This window comes from Mesoplodon mirus (genome assembly GCF_964341445.2).
Source record: "Mesoplodon mirus genome assembly, chromosome: 3".
Taxonomy (NCBI): domain Eukaryota; kingdom Metazoa; phylum Chordata; class Mammalia; order Artiodactyla; family Ziphiidae; genus Mesoplodon; species Mesoplodon mirus.
The window spans coordinates 23,769,051-23,783,922 of record NC_138978.1 but is presented as its reverse complement, the minus strand read 5'-3'; the positions used below and the strand labels follow the sequence as shown (position 1 = coordinate 23,783,922).

Here is a 14,872-nt window from a genome sequence, read left to right as displayed (position 1 = left end):
CTATAATTTATTTATTCATCTGTTGATGGACATTTGGACTATTTCTACCTTTTGGCTATCGTGAACAGTGCTACTATGAACTTGCGTGTACATGTACTTGCTTGAATACCTGTTTTCAATTCTTTTGGTATATGTCTAGGAGTGGGATTCCCGGGTCATATGGTAATTCTTTAACTTTTTGAGGAATCACCAAACTGTTTTCCACAGCAGCTGAACCATTTTGTATCCCTATCAGCAATGGATGAGTGTTCCAATTTCTCTACATCTTTGCCAACACTTACTTTTCTTTTCTTTTTTTTTTTTGTGGTACGTGGGCCTCTCACTGTTGCGGCCCCTCCCGTTGCAGAGCACAGGCTCCGGACGCGCAGGCTCAGTGGCCATGGCTCATGGGCCCAGCCGCTCTGCGGCATGTGGGATCTTCCCGGACCGGGGCACGAACCCGTGTCCCCTGCATCGGCAGGCGGACTCCCAACCACTGCGCCACCAGGGAAGCCCCAACACTTTTTTTTTTTTTAATTACAGCCATCCTAGCCTTTTCATTTCCTGATGGAATCCTTTGAAGCACACAAGTTTTAAAGTCTAATTTACCTTTCTTTCCCCTTTTGTTCCCTGCGTTTTTGATGTTGTATCTAAGAAGGCTTTGACTAACCAAGGTCGCGAAGATTTGTTCCTATATTTTCTTCTAAGAATTTTATGGTTTAGCTCTTATCTCTAGGTCTATGACTCATTCTAAGTCAGTTTTGTACACGGTGTGAGAATTTTGTGTGTACACAGATACCCAATTTTCTCAGCACCATTGGTTGATCTTGTATCCTGCAACCTTGATGAACTCGTTTACTAATTCCAATATGTTTTTGTGGATTCCTTAGGATTTTCTATATATAAGATCATGTCATGTGTGTATAGAAATAGTTTTACTTTTTCTTTCTAATCTGGATAACTTTTACTTCTTTTTCTTGCCTAAAATTGCCCTGGCTATGGCCTCCAAGACAATGTTGGATAGAAGTTGTGAGAGAAGTCATCCTTGTCTTGTTCCTGATCTGAGAGGGAAAGCAACAAGGCTTTCACCATTAAGTGTAATGTCGGCCACTTGCTTTTTGTAGACGTTCTTTATTGGGATGGGGAAGTTCCCTATTCCTAGTTGAGTGAGTGTTTTTATCATGAAAGCGTGTTGGATTTTGTCAAGTGCTTTCTTTGTGTCTACTGAGATGATTGTGTGGTTTTTTTCCTTTATTCTATCGATATAGTGTGTTACATTAGTCAATTTTTGGATGTCAAACCACTTCTGGTACAAATCTTACTTGGTCATAGTGTATAATCATTCTCTTGTGGTGCTGGATTCTGTTTGCTCATATTTTGTTGTGGATTTTTGCATATACATCCATAAGAGATATTTCTCTGTTGTTGTGATGTCCTTGGTTTTGGTATCAGGGTAATACTAGCCTCATACAACGAGTTGGGAAGTGTTCCCTCCTTTTCTATTTTTTAGGAGATTTTGTCAAGAATTGATATTCTTTGAATGTTTGATGGAATGTGGGTCATATCCTTTGGAGACAGGAAAGAGCTAGGGATCTGGGACCTTGGACAGAGGCAGCTGAATCTGACACACAGATCTGTTCTGATTGGTGGGCACATTATTTTAAAACACTTGAACCAACTTAAAAAAAAATCTAGAGATTTCACGTAAGAATCCTGATTTTCAGATTCTCTAGAAAAGTCAGAGCCTTTGGCAGCACTGGCCTCTAATATGCTGAGTCATTATGAATGGCCTAAGCTCTCTGGTTTACCTCAGTCCCCACCTTTCCTTGTTAATCCTGACACCAAGGCTGAGTGTCAGGTACCATTTGGATCATACTTATTCCTGGACCACTCTTTGTTAACTGCATGGCCACTGTAGGTATTTGAGTGGATGCTACCTGGTTTACCCTTGTTGAATCTTTGTTTGCTTATCTATAAAATGGAGACATTAATAGTTCTTACCTTGAGAGATTTCAAGGAAGATTAAATGAGATGACTATAAAGAGGTTTAGGGCTTCCCTGGTGGTGCAGTGGTTGAGAGTCTGCCTGCCAATGCAGGGGACACAGGTTCGTGCCCTGGTCCGGGAAGATCCCACATGCCGCGGAGTGGCTGGGCCCGTGAGCCATGGCCGCTGAGCCGGAGCCTGTGCTCCACAACGGGAGAGACCACAACAGTGAGAGGCCCGCGTACCGCTAAATAAATAAATAAATAAATAAATAAATAAAGAGGTTTAGCACACAGGAGGCACTCAGTAGATTTACCCTTTGCTTTTTGCTAGCTGCGTAGTATTCCATTGCATGTATGTACATAATAGGTACAATTCTTCTAATGGTGGGCATATAGGCAGACTTCAATTTTTCTCTGTTTCACACAAGGCTGGATAGGACATCCGTGTATATGGTAGGCAGTGCTGTATGGTGGTTAAGAGTACATTAGCGCTACTGGATTTGAATCCCAGCTGTGTGACCTCTTTTTGTCTCCTATCCTCTTGAAATGGTTGAGATAAGGGGATGGGTGGGATGATCTCAGATGTCATTTGAAGATATATCTACAGTTTTGTCCACAGAAGGACTGGAAGTTTACGGGTGGGTGCAGGGGAAGATGCAAGAATCTCAAGGCCCTTTCTGCAAATGTGAGAGCTGGCGAGCCCTATCTCAGGATCTCCCCACCCTGGGGTGTGAAGCCAAAAGCCAGCTCCTTGCATCTGACTGACAGCTGGGCTGTCCGGGGAGATGAGATAAGTGGGTGTCAGGCAGAGGGAGGGAGGTGTCAACAACAGAGCGGGGGCAGGTGAGCACACTGTGGACTGGGCTGAGCTCTCCACCCTCAACCCTGTCAGAGTCACAGAGCTTCTTAACCCTCTGAAGCAATGATGGTCCTAGACCCCCCTCCTGACCTGGCTGATCGGGTGCCCCCTCAAAATTATGCATGCAACAGAGTTCCAGGACCCCAGCACTGAGCCAGCCAGGAGCTCAGCTGACTGTCCTCAAGGTTGGAGGTGGCAGTGGTTATGGATTGGAGAAGTTTTTGAGGTTTTTGAAGAGGAAGTGGGGCTTTTGCTTGTGGTTCCACTTTGTTTCTCTTTGTACTGCACAAGCTAGCCCAACACTCCTGGCTCTACTTTGCTTCCCAAACTGTTTGATGATAATAAGCTTTGATAGTGGCACACAACTTTTTATTTCAGCAACATCCTGCAAGCCTTCTGATAAGTGGGCTGTAAATTGCCAGGTCTGTGTCATGTTCCTATGGGCTTTATTCCCAGCAACTAGTCCAATGCCTGATACATAGTTGGCAATCAATAAATATGTGAATGAATATGTGAGTGAATGAATGAATGACAGGATCTTGGGGAGCTTGCACGGTGCCAGATGCTAATTCTGCAGCACGTTTCCCCAGTCCTTTACTTGGGTCTCTATTCATCTTTACTTTTCCGAGGGTCCTTTGGCCTCTGAAGGGAATCCAGACTCTACTGTACCACATTTGTGGCCCTTTTGGTCTGTTCATAGGTGCCCCTGAATTGCCCCAGGAATTCTTCCCTGAGGTCTCCTTCTCTTCTGGGACATCGCAGCCCCAACTTGGGTCATGTGATCTTGGGCCAGTAACTTTCCTTCTCTGAGTTTCAGTTTTCTTGTCTGTAAAACAGAAATAATAATAAAAAATTTAAAAAATTAAAAAAAACAGAAATAATAGCATCCATCTTGCCATTGTGTTGATGGAGTTAGACAAAGCTGGTCAAAGTGCTTTGCAGGGTTCCTGGCACATGGGGAGGGCTCGAATGCCAGGAGCTACTATTGCTGTGGTATGTGGACTGGTGTGAGGGCAAGACTGCATTGGAGGAGAGCAATGGTCTCCAACCAGGGCTTAATGAATAAAGCAATAAAACTGAATGTAGTTCATGTCTCCAAGTGTGCTGCCCAAATTCTGGTCTTCCAAAGTGAGCCAGGAACATTCATCATCAGCTTTTAGGAAGCTGACTTGCAGATACTTGCCTAACTAGGCAAAGATTGATATACAATATTAACAGTAACCCACATTTGTCAAGTGCTTGCACTGGGCCTGGCACAGTCCTCAGGGCTTTACATAAATTATCTTGAGGAATCATTGAAAGAACGCTGTGAGGCAAGTGCTATTACTAACCCCATTTGACAGATGAGGAAAGAGGGACAGAGGTTAAGTGACTTGCCCTAACGTCACAGAACTGGGATTAAATCCAGCAGAGTTAACATTGTTTAAAAATATATATATATATGTATATGTATATATATATATTTATTTATTTATTCCAATTCTTTTCCATTATAGGTTATTACAAGATATTGAATACAGTTCCCTGTGCTACCTGGTAAATCCTTGTTTATCTATTTGATATATAGTGGTGTGTATCTTTTAATCCTATACTTCTGATTTATCCTTCCCCCTCCTCTTTCATGTTTCCTAACCATAAGTTTGTTTTCTATGTCTGTGAGTCTGTTTCTGTTTTGTAAATAAGTTCATTTGTATTATTTTTAGATTCCACATGTAAGTGGTATCATATAATATTTGTCTTTCTGTGTCTGAGACCTAATATTCTTAAACACTCTGCATATTACCTCTGCACGGAGATCCTTTCCAGCCTTGTGTGGAACAGGGAAAAATTGTAGTCCACCAACAGAGAAATGCTACATATTATGTCCATCAGAGGACATATAGGTGGTCCTCTGCAATGGAACACTATATAGTCAGGAAAAAAGCATGAGGCAGAGGATGTGTACATTCTGGCATGAAATGATGGCCACAGTAGGCTGTTGATAGAAAGAGCTGCACAACAGTGCTATCATATAATTCATTTGTGTATAAAAACAAAAATTTTAAGTCCATTTACTTGTTTGTAGGTTCATGGATAAATGTCTGGAAGGATAAACACCAAACAATTCACACTCACCACTGGGAAACTGTGAAGGAGGGGAGCTTCCATTTTTGGTCTTTATATTCTATGTTGCTTGAATCGTTGACCACTCATCTGTATTATTTTTTAATTAACAGAAAGATGAAGAAAGCAAGCGCACAGTGAGCCAGGAGCCTGAAGACCCCTGTCCACCCCTCCAGCTCTTCTGCTCTGGACACTGATTCTTTTCTGAGGCCTCCCTGGTGTTTTCTGCTCAGCACTGAAGGCTCCTCAACCCTGCTTCCCCTCCACGATCATTTCTCAAGCCCCCTCTGGTCTCCAAGGACTTGCCTTGGCCTGGGTCTCTCATCTGGGTCCAGGCATTGGTCCAGGTTTCCCAGGAGGCCATGGTCTTACCCCTTGTGCTACCCCTCAGGGGGATGTGGGACATGGTGACATGGTGACATCTGAGTGGACCTGGAGGCTGACAAGACAGAGAACCTGGCAAGGCCCAAGAGATGGGAGCAAGGAAGGGATTGGCAGGTAGAGGCTGTTTCCAGTGGGAACTTGAGGGAATGTGTCCCCAGCCCTCCTCCTGGGACACTCCTAACCAGGCCTTTCAGGGATTGGAGATCTGGAAATCTCCAAGGCCATTTTCCTTTTTTGTTCCTAACCAAGAGGTTGTACAATTTTCTGTGAGCTGGGAGCAGAGTGTGATGCCAGGAGGGGGCAGAGTTGGCAGATGGAAGCCAGAGGTGTGTGTGAACCCTCCTTCGAGATGTGGGTGGGGCCTTCCGCGGGTACCCAGTGAGGCTCTTGCACCCCTAGATTCCAGGCAAGGCTGGAGGGGAGGCAGGCTGTGTCCTGGGAGGCTGGGAGGGCTCCAGCTTTGGGAAGTGGAGTTCTGGTTGACCAAGATGGCAAGGAGTGCCATGGGAAGGGGTCCTCACTAACCTGAAGGATGCTGAGAGGGCAACTGGTATGTGCAGGGTTGGTGGGGGGAGAGGATGGGGAGGGTGGTCTGGGCCTTGGGAATGGCACTTCGGAAGAGAGCATGAGGGGCAGAAATGAAGCAGTGGGGGTGGCATTGGGGGTGGGCTGACATTGCCAAGAGACAGTGGAACCTGAGGGTTGGCACTAGAGAGCTCTTGGCTATTTGCTGTGTGACTCTGAGTGAGTTGCTGGGGGGTGATGCACCTTCTCCTGCTCACAGGAACGATGAAATTGCTTAGCCTAAAGCTGTTTCTGGCCTAAAGTGTCTCCCTTTTGATATCTAGTCATGCCTTACTAGCATTTTGCTGTGTCTTTGAATTATCTCTTGCCCAGAGTGGGGCGCCTCAGCATTCTATCTAAGTTAGAGAAAGGATTCCCCAGAACTGAAAAATCAGAGATGGGATGAAGAGGAGGAAGATGTATTCGCTTCCTGCTGGGCCCCTGCTGTGTGAGATCGGATTCCTGCTTTCTCCCCTGCCTCACCCTATGTTGCCTGCTCTTGTCTCTGCCTGTTTCTGTCCCTGTCACCACTGTCACTGTCTTCCCTGTCAACATCATTGCCCGTCTCTGTCCCCGTTGGGCCCGCATCCCTGGAAGGACCCCAGCTCCAGCCTCTGAGCCCTACTCTGTCCCCCTCCTGCTCAGCCATCTGAGTTCTCTGAGAACCAGAGTTAACCACACCCCACTCCATCCCAGCCTGCACACTGAAATCCCAGTAGCTCCAGTTTACTGTGGCCCCAAGCTCTGGCAGTGTTGTCTCAGGTAGGTAAAGGCAGGTGGGCGGCTCGCCCTTCTCAGGTCCCAGAGGGCCCCTGCCTGCCTCCCTGCCCCCCCCTTCCTATTTGTGGCAACTTCAAATGTAGCGCCTTCCTGTCACCTCTCACACCCACGGGGGCCTCAAACACAGACAGAGGCTGGCTGCCCACCTGCCCACCTGCTTCCTTCCCCAGCCAGAGGGGACTTCTGCTGAGCCAGGTGAAGAGCCTCACCCAGGCCGCCTCTCCTTCTGGGGTGTTCTGAGACCTGGGGCAGGTCAGGAGGAGTCAGGGAAGAGGGAGAGGAGACCGGGTTTTGGAGGAATGAGACACCCGCGTGAGGGTGCCAGGCTCTGAGGGGCACGGGGGGTTAAGGAGGGTTATGGGGGGGAAGGGGAAGGGCCTCGGGACACTTGCCAAGCTGCGTGGTCCCTGGGCTGTGCGGCCCTCAGTGAAAGCAGCAGAGAAGTGAGGCGCTAGCCGAGCAGACAGCTGGCACAGGGCAGCCTCCTGTCAGGCCAGTCAGGACCGGGGGACTCTGGGTCCGCTCGCTCAGACCGCCCCTGCTGAGGAAGCTGAGCCCGGGAAGTCTGGGTGGCAGGACACTGGGGCTTCCTCAGTGGCCCAGAAAAGCTGTGTGGATGAGCTGGGGGGCAGGGGCGCCCCTCAGTGAGGAGCCTGTGGTTGGTAGAGTCTTGGACTAGCTTCTCAACTCCCTGTGGCCCTGAGGAGGTCTGGAATGTTTCCTCAGATCTCTGAGCTCACCTGGAAGTACCTCCATGAGGACCTTCCTCTCTCCTCCCTTCCCCAGGGATGGGGATCAGGCCAGTTCTGCTCTTTGCCTCTGATTGGCCAGTCTCCATTCAATCCTCTTCTTGCCCTTACCAGGAAAGCATCATTGGCTTTGATGTCATCGCTGAGAGAGTCCTTTCACATCAGCCAGTCCAACCCTCCCAGTCTGCAGATAGGGAAACTGAGGCCAGGAGGGGCAGTGACTGACTCAAGGCCGCACAGTGGTGTCCTGGGAGAGCCAGCCCTCGAAGACAGGCTCTTATCTGGAGGACCTTCACTGCTCACCAGTGACTGACCTGTCTTCCCAGCAGGTAGTGGGGGCATGAAGCGGGAACCCGCTCCAGAGCTGGGTTGTTGCCACAAGACTAAGCCCCTGGGGAGCACAGGAGGCTCCCTGTCCCCCTACTCGGACTTCCAGCTCTGCCAAGGCGATCAGGTAAGATGCGGTCCCTTCCCCAATTTTGAGGCCAGGTTGCTTCTGGAAAGAGGGGATGTTAGGAAGAAGTAGGGGGAAAATCTGAAGGGACCTAGATTCCTCTGGTCCTGAGCACCCCTACCCCGGCACGTCATGGGAATGGGCCCTTGGAAGTGCCAGAGACCCTCTCCCGTGCCCCAGGGGCCCGACTCTCCTGTGAGGCATGAGAAGGGACAGGGCCATGCAGGAAGCTTGGCTGTGTGACCGTGACCTGGGCCTTAGAGGGAGGAGGCTCAGGGCCCTCCTGTGGGGTACACAGTCTTTGATGAGGATTTTCTCTAAGTTCACCTTGGCTCCATTCGAGTAGATAGTCTGAGGGTGGTCAGGAAGGAAGAGTAGGAGGAAGAACAGGGCTGAGTGAGGGGTTCTGGGGCAGGGGGAGGGTAATCCTGGGGGCGGATGTGTAAGTCCCTTGGGAACGTGGATGAGGGCAGGGGAAGCCATTTGAGTGACAGACATGGTGGAGGCCGGTGTATGTTGGGGGGTGGTCTTAGCTTCTCCTCCCCCTTTGGAAACTAAACTAGGGGTGGAACCATCTCAAGGGACTATCCCAGGGGACTCCCAGTCCCTAGTCCCCAAGCCCCTTCCCCCTGCCCTCCAGGTCTTCCCAGCCTTCAGGCCACTTCCAGACACAGTGGATGCCCGTGGCCCATCCTGTGCCAGCTGGCTGTGCCCCTTGCCACTGGCACTGGCCAGGTCTTCCCTGCCAGCCTGCCCTCAGGGCCTGGACGTATACCTGTGCACCCTGCAGTTGGCACCCCCGGGCACAGCCCCGCAGGGTCTCAGAGAGGATGCCTTGAGCACAGGTAAGCCCGGGGCACGGGGCTGCACCTTGGTGGAGGCTGGAGGTGGGAAGCACTGTTAGGTCTGGGGATGAGAGACATTGCGGACCCAGTGTCACTCGTGAGGACAGAGCCTCAAGCACGCGTTACTGCCACATTTTGAGCTGGAGCTCTGCCTGGGGGTGCGAGGGGCTCTCAGGTGGTGACACGTGAGCAGAGGTAGGCAGTGGTTTTCTCAGGCACGGGTATGGGATCTGGTGTAGGCATAGCTATTCCCGGTGGGTTGAGAGTGGCGTTGTCTGCCTAGAACGTTTGAGCTAGAGGGGCCTATTTTATAAGACAGGAGCCCTGACTGGGAGTCAGGGAGTCAGGGGTGGAGTCCTGGTTCTGCCCTTTCTGGCTCTATGACATCATGGAGGCCAGTTTCTTCTTCCACAAAAGTACAATCTCACTAACCTATGTTCTACGTTTATTGCTTACGATACCCCCATTTCCTTATGCAACTCGATCTGGGGGGCAGGGACCATGCTGCTGTGTCCTTTATTTCCCCAGCACAGAGTAAAGCAGCTCAGTAAAGCTGGTTGAGTGAATAAATGAGGATCCAAGCAGACAATCTACTTTTTAATCTTTATACTTATTTAGTATTTTACTTTATATCACTCCCAGTTTAACTCTTACCTCACTGGCTGTTGCACCTCCGTCTCCCTTGCTTGCTCTCCATTACTTACCTCCTAAGTCTTCCCCTGCTCAGGAACTCAGTCCAGAGCTGCCGCCTCATCCCTCCCCTCCCCTCTCCTCCCCTGTTCCCATCTCCTCTCTTCTCCTCTCCTCTCTCTTCTTTCCCCCTCTCCTCTCCTCTCTCTTCTTCCCCCCCCTCCTCTCCTGCTCTCTTTATCTGGAGTAGCAGTTTGATAGAACTTCCTGCAATAATGGAAATGCTCTGTACTTGTGCTGTCTGATACCATACCTACTGAGCCTTTTAAGTGTGGCTAATGCAAGTGAGGAACTGAAGTTTTTACTGTACTTATTTTAATCAATTTAAATGTGTCTGGTGGCTACCATTTTGGACACAGCAGATCTAGGACCACCTTTTATGGGATCTCATTTGGGCCCATGGCACCCAGATTTATGTCTCCAGCTGAGGCTGCTCTGTTAATCTCCAAACCAATTCACCCAACTGCCCACTTGGCTTCTCCACCTGTACATCTAATAGGTTTCTTGAATCGATCGCTTTCACTCTCTGAAATTAATTATGCGCTGCACAAATTCTAGCCTCTTTTATTGGCAAGGGCAATTGCAGACCAGGAAAGCCCAGAGAGGGGATATGGTGTGCAGGCTAGAGCCCTCTCTCAGCTCTGAGCCAGGCAGGTTGATGCAGAGCAGAACTTTACCCGAGTCTGTGTGGCCCTGACCGTCTTCCCTTTCCTGCTCAGGGCACCAGCCACCAAGGCGGCCTGCCGGCTCCTCCAATGGCGAGAAACTCACAGCCAAGTACCCTCTGAGCAGGGACAAGATGGGAAGCCAGCTGGAAATAGCTGGCGAGGGGTCCCCTGGCCCACCCTTCTCTCCTCACAACAGCTCTTTCCCAAACCCTTGGCAAGAAAAAAAGAGCCCCAGCCCCTTGGCTTTCTGCTCCTGGCCCCCACCCACCCCCATTTCCAAAGAACTCCCATCCCACCTCCACCCGTTCTATCCTGCATACCCACTTCTCCTGCCCTCACCTTACCTGGTCACCTGTGGGGGCCTACCTTCTGTGCAGTGTCCCCCCCTCTTCATGCTGCCCCAGAACACCTCCTACACCACCATGGCTGTGCCCAGCTTGCTGATGAATTTCTATGAGGCCGGGCACTCCAGCACCCAGTGGGAGACCCTGTACCCCTACCCAGGGGCCTCTCAAGCCTCTGGCCAAATCCAACCCTCCCAGGCCTGGAATCCAGGCTCTGCAGCTGCCAGGACCGACGCCACAGGGCTGGAGCATGCTGGCTGGGCGGTTCCAGCAAAGTCGGCCCTGCCGGGTTCCCAGGCGGGCTCTTCAGCGTTGCCTTATCCGCTGAAGAAAGAGAATGGCAAGATCCTGTACGAGTGCACCGTGTGCAGCAAGAGCTTTGGGCAGCTCTCCAACCTCAAGGTATCTGCCTCTGGGCTCCATGGCTCCCCTCGGCATCCTTCGATGACCCCCCCACTCCCATCCTGCTTCTGGAATCAAGGACCTTACAGCCAGAAGGAACGCCTGGGCAACCTCTAGGGCCTATGACTTTGGCTGGTTCATTTGGCCCCTCAGTTTCACATCCGTAGAGACGAGTCCTCTCCACACTAAAAGACTGTCTATGAGATCCTCTCATTTAAGTTAAAAATAGGGAAACTGAGAAAAGATTTGCCCAAGGTTACCTTGATTTAATGGTGCAGTCAGGTCTTGATCTCAGTCTCTCAACATCTAGGGCAAAGTCCTTTCTTGAACAACCATCCTCTCTGATTCCCAGTTAAGCCTCCTCTTGTCTACTCATTTGAAGTTCAGGTGGGGGAACAGGTAGATTTTAGTGAGTCTAGACCACAGACCTGACAACCAGCCTTTTTCATGTGGGATCCTGCACATCAGCACTGTGCTGTTAAGCATCATTATAGGCATCGTCCAGCAGGGGGCAACCATGGGCACATCTCTGTGTATCAGCAAAGGCTGGAAGCTGGGGGGAGCTGGTACCTGCTGAAGTTGAGGAAAAGTTACGGTTATTGGAGAACAGCCCTTCTTCATCCTCTAGGGCATGAATTCTTAAACTTTAACGAGCCTCAAACCACCTGGAGAGCTAGTAAACATGTATATTCCTAGGCTCAGCCCCAGAGATTTTAATTCAGCTGGTCTGGGGTGGGGCCTGAGAATCTGCATTTCTAACACCCTCCCAGGTGATGCTGATGCTGCGGGTCTGTGGACCATACTTCGAGAAGCACTGCACAAGATACACACACACACACACACACGGGGTACCCCTCACCTGGCCTGCTGACCACAGCCATCTCCCCTCTTGCAGGGCAGCAGAGAGAGAGAGGGGATCCTGGGGAATGGTAGATTGGCCTTCAGGGAGGTGATATAGATGCAGGGGGATTGAGAGGCCTTGATGCCAAAAGGGGGCCCTATGGGGATGTGGGTAGAGATTTGAAGAGGATCCCCGGCCCTGCTGGAGGGCTCTGGGCAGTTGGCAGCATTTCTCCCACACCTGGCTCAGGTCCATCTGCGTGTGCACAGCGGGGAGCGCCCGTTCCAGTGTGCCCTGTGCCAGAAGAGTTTCACCCAGCTGGCCCACCTGCAGAAGCACCACCTGGTGCATACTGGGGAGCGGCCCCACAAGTGCCCGGTGAGACCATCCTCCCCCTCCCCTGTACTCCTGCAGGCTGCGGAAGAATTCTAGGCCCCTGGGGGGTGGCACCCATGGCCTCCATTCCCCAACCATCCTGAGCAAGTGGAGACAGGACAGGAGGCAATGGTTGGGGGGAAGAGGGAGGTGGAAGGGAAGGGCCAGGACGTGATATTGGAGGTCACCCCCTGGGCCTGGAGAGGAGAAAAGAGATGTATGTCTGTGGGGGGAGAAGAATGAAGTTGGGGTCCTGGGGATACCCATTGCCTACTTCCCAGCATAGTTGGAGGAGTTAATGCTATAGTGTGTACAAAGTATGTAAACACTACTTAAAACATCAGCTCAATGTTAGTTCCCTCCCTCTTTGAGCCTCACCATGTCCCTTGGGAGGTCAGAAGGGCCCGGACTCTTTCCCTGTTTTAAAGAGGCAGAAATGAAAGCAGCATAGTGGTTATAGTCCGGGCTACCTGGGTTCAAATCCTAGCTCTGCCTCCAACTTGCTGTGTGAGCTTTGGCTAGTGGCTTCACTTCTCTGAGCCTCTGCGTTTTCATTGTAATATAGGAGTAGTGCTTAGTCCTGCTTCTCCAGAGTCCTGGAGAAGACTAGTACACGAGACCAGTTCCTGGCATGTAGCAGCTCCCAGGAAATGTTAATTACGTCCACTGAAGCTGCAGCCCCACGCATAAGGGTTCTATGTGATTATCTCATTCAGTCCACCATACCTATGAGGTTAGGTATTAATACTCTCATGTTACCAATAAGGAGAGCAAAGATCAGAGAGGGGAAGTCACCTATACAGGGTCATGCAGGGAGTAAAAGAACCCAGATACTAACCCAGTCTGACTGGCTACAATCTGCCAGACACTGTGGGTCCCAGGGAGGAATCATGGGGGGAAAGCTTCCAGGCCTGCATTACAGGGAGGTGGTAGGGGGGTATTTTCAAGATGGGGAGGGGGAGCAGAGATCCTGGGTCAACCAGGTGGGTAGAGCTGACGCCAGTGCCCATTCCCATCAGATGTGCCACAAAGGCTTCAGCAGCTCCAGCAACCTCAAGACTCACCTGCGCCTGCACTCAGGGGCCCGGCCCTTCCAGTGCAGTGTCTGCCCAAGTCGCTTCACCCAGCACGTTCACCTGAAGCTGCACCATCGGCTGCATGCACCACGGCCCTGTAGCCTTGCTCACAGCCACCTGCCCCTGGCCTCTCTTGCCTGCCTTGCCCGATGGCACCAGGGGGCACTAGATCTTGTGGTGGCCCCATCAGAGAGGCAGATAGACTGGGACGTGGACAAGGTCAAGGTGTCCTCAGCATCCTGGGGAAAGCAAGGGCAGCCAGCCTGAGCAGTGGTGCCAGGACTGCCCTGGGGAGGGGGCCGGGGCAGAGGCAGACAAATTAAAGGATTTTCTCTATGATGAGTTGAGGCTTCCTGAGCTTCAGTAGCAGAGGGGGAGGTCACCATGTATTTGCCAGACTTCACACCCTACTCCACCTGGCAGTTCAGGGAACACAGCCAGGAAGAGACTATGCTACCCACCGCGTGGGGTGGGTGCCTGCAGCCATCTACTCTGGCTGGGTTTGAGTTCCACTCTGTTTGGGACCTTTCTGGGACCAGCCCCACCATCTCAGCTCGCCGATGGACAGTCCAGCCTTCCAGGTCGCTGCAAGGTGCAGACCGTGCTGCCAAGCACAGGACACACTGCCCTCTTTTCTGAACAGATGTTCCAGCACCTGCCCAGATGCTTGTCTGCTGCTTCCCGCAACGTTCTTGTCTCACAGTTCCTACGTGCCCCCTCAGCTGGTACTCCCTGCCGTGGTCAGGTGCGGCATCCTCCCTCTGTACATGCCAGGATCTGAGCTCCCTGTGGGAGAGGTAGGAACACAAGGATATCAGTGTCCACTCATGATCCACAAGCAAGATGTCCCCCCGTATGTCAGGACCAGTCATCACAGAGGCCAAACGGCTAAGGAGGCACCAAGCTCGGGGAAAGGGGTAGAGGTCCTACAAGGACTGCCGGCAGGGAAGAACTGGCAGAGAGCCTGGGGAACTGGGACCCTCCTGATGGCCTTTCTTCCTGCAGTCCCAGAGGATCCCCCAATGTGCAAGGTCCCCCCCCCCCGAGAGTTAAGAGAGGTAGCATCAGGTGGGAAAGGGTACTGCCCTTTGGGGGTACAGGAGGCCCAGGTTATAATCACAACAGTCTAATCACAACAATCATAATAGCTGGCCAACTTCCAGCAGGGGTCGCCGTTCCCATCCCTGTGGGTTTCGGATAGGCTTCCCCACCAGGGGAAGATTCCCCCACAGGCGAGATTCCCGCTGTGTCATAGGGTCTCCAGGATCGAGAGAGAGAACTCTCATAAGGGCCCACCATGGCAGGGTAAGGGCAGGGTCGGCGTCGGTCCCCACCAGTATCGAGGTCTAGGTTCCAAGCCCACCCTGTCACCCTTTTGGCTCCGCCCAAAATGCCAACCAATCAGGCTAGCCCCCCAATCACGCCCATTCCCGCCCTTGGCTCCGCCCCTGCGTTCTAGCCCCTCCTTCTCCGGGGGGGCGGGAAAGAGCCTTGGCTCAGTCCAGCCTCCTGGCCCCTTCTAGGCCCAGGACCCTCCTTTCCGTCCTACTTTGTGCAGGCCCAGCTTGAAGGCTTCCAGCACCGGGACCCGGTGGGCCCCTGGCGCTTCCGGGGGCCTAAAGAAGTAGCGCAGACAGGGCCGAAAGCTGGAGCGGGGCGGGGGTGGGGTGGGGGAAGCAAGGGGGGTGGCCCGGGTGGGGACGACCCCTGCAGAGCGCACCCCCTGCCCTGGGGCTTGGGCAGCATCTGGATCGGTCCTCACCCCGCGCCCG

At 51.8% G+C, this 14,872-nt stretch overlaps 1 protein-coding gene across 2 annotated transcripts; it reads left to right on the top strand.

Annotated features, from left to right (window-relative positions):
• The first annotated feature begins 5,743 nt into the window (after positions 1 to 5,743).
• On the top strand, positions 5,744 to 13,652 carry ZNF683 (zinc finger protein 683). Of its 2 annotated transcripts, none has more exons than XM_082615062.1 (6): positions 5,744 to 5,862; positions 7,732 to 7,859; positions 8,500 to 8,704; positions 10,114 to 10,808; positions 11,899 to 12,027; positions 13,044 to 13,652. In XM_082615062.1, exons 2-6 carry the CDS (start codon positions 7,746 to 7,748, stop codon positions 13,365 to 13,367), a joined length of 1,467 nt encoding a protein of 488 aa, XP_082471188.1. In that variant the 5' UTR covers positions 5,744 to 5,862; positions 7,732 to 7,745; the 3' UTR covers positions 13,368 to 13,652. The 2 variants fall into 2 exon arrangements, with proteins under 2 accessions (XP_082471188.1, XP_082471189.1); XM_082615063.1 differs by having other exon boundaries at positions 5,804 to 5,862; positions 7,735 to 7,859.
• Positions 13,653 to 14,872: the final 1,220 nt, after the last annotated feature.